The sequence below is a fragment of the Coffea eugenioides genome, chromosome 3 (genome assembly GCF_003713205.1).
Source record: "Coffea eugenioides isolate CCC68of chromosome 3, Ceug_1.0, whole genome shotgun sequence".
In the NCBI taxonomy this organism is placed as follows: domain Eukaryota; kingdom Viridiplantae; phylum Streptophyta; class Magnoliopsida; order Gentianales; family Rubiaceae; genus Coffea; species Coffea eugenioides.
In genome coordinates, this window is record NC_040037.1 from 9,052,883 (window position 1) to 9,059,239 (window position 6,357).

Here is a 6,357-nt window from a genome sequence, read left to right on the forward strand (position 1 = left end):
TTATCAACATCATCAAGGCTAGCTGAAAAAAAAAAAAAGAAAAAAAAAACTCAATAAGGCTAGTTTTATAAAATTCTTTAGTTAGATCTAGATGCAATGGGTTAGGAAAATCTTGTCCGATAGAAATTAGAGAGGAAGAACAAGTTTAGGGGCCAAGGACTAGACTCGAGAATTGCAGGAAATTAAGGTCAGCTTCCAAATTTCATTATCATCATCATGGGTGAAAGAGCGAGCGAGCAATTAGCAGATGCAATAGCAGATCTTCTCATGTACCCTCCGGAGGTTGAAGGTCAATGAACTATGATCTGAAGTCTTTGCATCGATTTCGTATTTTTCTGAGGTTCTTTTGGTTCACTACCTTTTACCCTCTACTAATTAATTACTTTCATTTTTGCCTCCTTCAGTACCAGAAAATGAAAATATATCTCGGGTGACATGCTACTCCATGCGCGCCCCCGGAGGAAATAACGCATGGTTTCGGCAGAAACCAAGTGAAGCAGTCTGTCAGGTTAAAGAACTTACTTGTATATGTGCATTTGGTTCGATTTAATGCCTTCAAACTTTGATCAAAATATCATGCATTTAGATGTTCTTAGTTTTTATAGTATTCAATTTCAAGATATTGATCGTCGTATGGTCTAATTATGTAACTAAATTTCACAGATTCTGAGCAATAATTTTACCATAGCTTGTGTGAAAAATTTTTACACTGACAAGGTGAATCTTTTTCATACGAGCTAGTAGTGCTGGCCGGTGACAAATATAATAATCACGTTGAAGCTGTACACTTTCTGGCCGAGAAATTAATGACTTCTGTATTATTCTACAGGTCCCTAGTCCTGAATTAGGTGAAGCTCCAAGAGCTGTTTTTAATCAGTACTCGACATCTTCAACACCTGATATCGGAGCTCTGGCCGTAAGTGCAGTGATTGTTAAGTTAAGAAACGTGATGCTGGTTTAAGCAAACTTGTTGAAATTATGGCGCCATGTTTGTGAACAAGCATGCAGTACCATATGGCCGTAAGGATTAACGGTAGTCCCAGCGCCACAAAAGCCCTAGGTAATAATATATTACTATAATATAAATAGTTTGACTAACGGATACCCAATGAGCAATCGTTAAGAGGGCTTTTAAGTGTTGGCTTGCGTATAGTCACATATCAAGTAGGTGTGTTAATAGTGTAGTCATGTGATTCTATTTTGGATTTTTTATGTTGCAAGTAGATTTTGTTATGGTATCTTAACATTATTGTCTTTCTTGCTGAATATACTATATATGTGCCCGTCACTTTATATCTGTATTTTGTGGAACTGTATGTGGTAGGTATCATCATGTTAAGTAGAATGAAACCATTATGTTACCTTTCTTGGTGACAAACAGGCATGTGTTTAAATTGGCTCATGATCCCTTTCGGAATGTATCAAAATGTCGTTATTATAATTGCAGGACACATGCATGCATGCAAAAATGTCGGCTCAGTTTGGATTCAGACTTTTTTAAAAATAATTTTTTCGTCTACAATGTTACAATAATACACAAACAAAAACAATTCTAAAAACACCATATCCATATAATATATAAAAAATAACTCCAAATATATAAAAAATACACAACCACCATCACTCTCCACCACCACGGCCACCACCCCCACACTCACGACCCTCTCTCCTCTCTCCTTTCTCTCTCCGCCCGTCTTTAATTTTCTCCCTCTCTCCTTTTTCTTCCTCCTTTCTTCTTTCCCTTTCCCCGCCCCCCAATTTCCTTCCACTCGACTGACCGCAACCTTCCTAGTCAAAATCAAATCTTATCATGACCAGAAGCTGCGACCAAGACAATTGTGGTTAAAGTGGTGGCTAAAATCGTAGCCACTACCGGCGAGCGGAAGAGGGATTTGGGGTTGGGGGAAAGGAGGGGAGGGGGAGAAGGGAGAAGGGAGAAGGGAGAGGAAAGAGGGAGGAGGAGGAGGAGGGGGAGGAAATAGAAGGAAGGAGGAGAGGAAGAGAAAGGAGAGAGGGGGAGGAAAAGAGAGGGGACAGTGGTGGGTCGTGTAAAATTTTAAAAAATATTTCAAAAAATTATAAATTATAAAAATACTCAAAAATATATTTTAAAAATAGTTCTAAAAACAATTTAGAAAATAGTTACAGTAAAATTTTTTTATATATACAACTAAAATAAAGTTTTTAAAAAATACCTCCAAAAATAATTAATCCAAACAGAGCCGTCATTTTCCGTGGAGACTTCTGCTTTCTAGTCTTGTCCTTTTCTTTTTGGCATGGCCCACTAATGAATACCAACAAGCCTGATTACTGAGTTTGTCTAAATTCCTTGTCAAATGTATCGAGAAGAAGTCATTACTGTCGTTGGACCCAAAAACACATGCATGGAAAGTTCCTGGAAGCAACTTTTAAAACATTTTCTTTCCGTTGGTAGATCCTTTCTTTCCCCCTTTTCTTTCACCTTCCTTTTGTGCTTTTAGCTTTTTCGTGACTTAGATAATCCAGTTCAACACTTAAATTTAATAAATTTAAATTTTAATATATTTAGATCATTTAATAACTAAAAATTGAATATTTGAATTAATTAAGTGGTATTAAATTTTCTAGACAAAATTTGCTTCCAAAATTAAGTGATAAGTTATTCACTTATCACTGAATGTGATATGCACTCAAATGCATTAGATTTAATATTTAACAATTCAATAATTTAATGGATTCAGACTTCAGATTTCTTATTTCAATTTTATCAAACGCACTCTTAGATAATTAACATTCTAAAATGGGATAATTACAAAAACCTCCCCTAAAGTTTATAACAAACATCATTTGGTTACCCTGAATCTTGAGAAATCTCACGTACCTCCCTTATTTTCAACTTTTTGTAACATTTCAAAAGATATGGCTTAAAAACTTGTTTTCGGAGTAAAAAATTATTTCTATTCCAAAATTACGCTTTTCTTGTGGACTTTTAGTTTTCATAACACATTAGGTTAAGTCCTTAAGAGTTACAACATATTAATGAGGTTGAATGACCTTTTGAAATTTTTGAAGTCATTAGTCCGGACAAGAAATGCAAAATAAATTTTGTTATAATTAGAAAAAAAAATTGCACCTTGTAAATGCCTCAAATAATTTTTTAAGTATTTAGGAAATTTTTAGGAAGGCCGGATTCTTTCTCTCTCTTTTTTGATTTTTCCCTCTCTATTTGTGCTTTTAGCCTTTCGGTGACATAGATAATTAACATTATAAAATTACTAGGTGGAATTTGAGGAATAGTAAGGGATAGAAACCAATGACGGAGCCGGGGGGCTGAGGGGGGCCCCTAATTTTTTACAATTTTAGTTTATATTATGAAGAGTTTATATATATATATAATATATATATATATCTGTGTGTATGTGTATGAATTAGCCATCTTTGATTTAATTTTTTCTTCAAAAAAAGTTATTTATTTTTTATTGTGCTAATTATTTAACATTCAAAAAATTAAACATATAATTTGATAATCCATAGTAAATTGACCCAATTTGATATATTATAATAAAAGACTCAATTCATAATTATCAATGGGCTAAAACAAAAATAATTACTTTATTGGTCCATATACAAATATACAACTTAACCTAATTGATAAAAAATTTAAAATTAGTGATCTATATACTCTTGTTGACCCATATACAAAATATACAAATAATTACTTGAAGGCTTGGTGAAAACAAAAAATTGATTGATCTATTCTGTTGTTGACAGATTGATTATATTTATTCTCACTCTTCCTATGTTAACTGCAACTATAGAACGGACATTTTCAATTATAAATATAATCAAAACAAAGATACAAAACAAGATAAAATATAATTTCTTGAATGATTGTCTAACAATGTACATAAAAAAAAGGAAGTTGTTCAAAAATTTAGTACTGATTCAATTATAGATGAATTTAGTTCTATGAAAGAACGTAAAACTCAGTTTACTTTTAAGAAAGAGGTTGAAATTCAAGGTATGGTAACATAACTTTTATCTTTTATTAATTGAAAATAGTTATATTTATATTTCATAGTTATATTTTTATTTTTGCACAAGTGACATATTGGAGCATTTTCTCACGATGTACAATTTGGGTAGTTTGTGATGTTATAAGATATTTAATCAAAAGCTATTTCTTATCCTAATTTTTGTTATGACTATGCTGCATATTTATGAAATAGACATACCTTTATAATTAAAATTAAAATTTGATATTTTAAGATGTCATATATTTAAATAGATGAAAATTATTTTGAATATAACATATTAAGATAATTTTGTTTAGAAAATTTTTGGCCCCCTTCCCAAGAAAAAAATCCTGGCTCTATTCTATGTTCTATAGAATGGACATTTTTAATTATGAAGATAATCAAAACAAAGCTCCAAGAAAAGATAATTTCTTGAATGATTGCCTAACAATGTACATAAAAAAAAGAAGTTGTTCGAAAATTTAGCATTCATTCAATTATACATGAATTTAGTTCTATAAAAGAACGTAAATCTCAATTTACTTTTAATAAAAGAGGATGAAATTTCAAGGTATGCTAAAATAAATTTTATCTTTTTTAAATTGAAAATAGTTATATTTATATTGCATAGTTATATTTTTGTTTTTGCACAAGTGACATATTGGAGCATCTTCTCATAATGTGCAACTTAGGTAGTTTGTGATGTTATCAAATATTTAATCAAAGGTTATTTCTTGTCTTAATTTTAGTTATGACTATGTTACATATTTATGAAATAGACATACCTTTATAATTAAAGTTAATATTTGATATTTTAAGATGTCATATATTTAAATAAATGAAAGAACATAACATATTACGGTAATTTTGTTCGAAAAAATTTTGACCCCCCCAAGAAAAAAATCCTGGCTCCGTCACTGGTAGAAACGACGACGTCTGTAGATGAGGGGCCCTACAACTACTAGTCAATTGTAGTGTGTAACTCGTGATGTGAGATTATATGTGTCTGAACAGAGTTAGAATTTTGTTTTATGCACAAGTTTTTAAAAATTATGCAAAAGAAAAAAATTATCACAATTTTATATTTACTGCTAAAGTATGTCCATTCATTGTGTTCATGTGTGTTTTTGTTGTTTGACGTATATTATACTCTACCATTATCATTGGCAATGTTAGATTAGATTATTGTGTTCACCTTCCTCCTCTCCCTGACTCGTACCACGATTACTAATCTTTTTTTTTGCAGCTTGCGTTACAATTTTCAAAAAAAAAAAAAAAGAAATCGGAAATAAAAAGAAAAGCTTTTGAATTGTCCTATGCACGGTTGCAATTGGCTTTGATCAATTCCATAATACTACTACTCATTACTTTGCCTTGATTTTCTCCCAAGAAGATGCCCGTCGACGACACTTTACCTCCCATAGCCGTCGGGGTGCAGACCCCGCATGCTGCAGGTATATCATATAATCTCACAGCTACAGGATGGATAAAATACTTACTTAGGTTTTGAAATTCAATGACTAATTTGCTCATTAAAATAGTTGCGGCTTTAGTAATGGACTTGTTATTCTGGAGAAGCATGTATCTAAGCATCCTTGTTCTTTTGGTGGCCACGGCAACTTGGGTAACACTCCAACTCTATCACTATTACGTGGTAGAAGTTGTCTCGTGGGTGGCCATGCTCCTTGTTACACTTATCTTTGTTTGGGGCAATATTCATAGACTCCTCAAAAAGTAAGAATTCATCAGCTAGTATGTTTTTTTGTAATTAATTATCCATCAGCAGTTAGTTTTCTTTTTTTTTTTTTTTTAAAAAAAAGTGCTTGATTAATTACTTGTGTTTATCAGTGGGGATCCGGACTTTTCAGGGATGGAGATAAGCGAGGCGCGGGCTGAAGGAATGGCGCGTGGGATTCGGGAATGGATTGACGAAGGCATTCGATGGCTGTTTCGGGTGGGTGTGGAAAGGGAATGGTCTGTGTTTGGGGCAACTGTAGCTGCTCTGGGGTTGCTTTCGTGGATCGCTACCCATTTTGATTTGCTTACTCTTGTTTACATGGGTGAGTCTTGTCAGATTAATTATTGTTGTTTTATTGATTTTAAGAAGAAGATATTTGTGTTCGTGATGGGATTATGCATGGCTGCATGCAGGGGTTGTGTTGGGTATGACTGTACCTGCAATTTACGTTAAGCATGAGGAGAAGATCATAGAGTTATGGAATGCAATTTACCTGCAGGGGTTGTCAGCCTGCCCTTGTATTTGAGTCTCAAAAGTATTACGACTTGAGTAAAGACAAGCTGGGGAGGATAAGAAGCAAAGTGGCTGCAGGAAAGAAACAGACTGAATTGAAACTATTTCTTA

The 6,357-nt window shown here is 33.0% G+C and overlaps 2 protein-coding genes across 4 annotated transcripts; both read left to right on the forward strand.

Moving 5' to 3' along the window:
• LOC113765701 lies at positions 1-1,273 on the forward strand. The gene is made up of 3 exons (XM_027309941.1): positions 1-289; positions 405-508; positions 830-1,273. Exons 1-3 carry the CDS (start codon positions 217-219, stop codon positions 959-961), a joined length of 309 nt encoding a protein of 102 aa, XP_027165742.1. The 5' UTR covers positions 1-216; the 3' UTR covers positions 962-1,273.
• A 3,668-nt stretch (positions 1,274-4,941) lies between these two features.
• LOC113765756 (reticulon-like protein B13) lies at positions 4,942-6,357 on the forward strand. 3 transcript variants are annotated; one of them, XM_027310000.1, is made up of 4 exons: positions 4,942-5,449; positions 5,537-5,729; positions 5,844-6,055; positions 6,147-6,357. In XM_027310000.1, exons 1-4 carry the CDS (start codon positions 5,389-5,391, stop codon positions 6,257-6,259), a joined length of 579 nt encoding a protein of 192 aa, XP_027165801.1. In that variant the 5' UTR covers positions 4,942-5,388; the 3' UTR covers positions 6,260-6,357. The 3 variants fall into 3 exon arrangements, with proteins under 3 accessions (XP_027165801.1, XP_027165802.1, XP_027165803.1); XM_027310001.1 differs by having other exon boundaries at positions 4,943-5,449; positions 5,549-5,729; XM_027310002.1 differs by having other exon boundaries at positions 4,944-5,449; positions 5,574-5,729.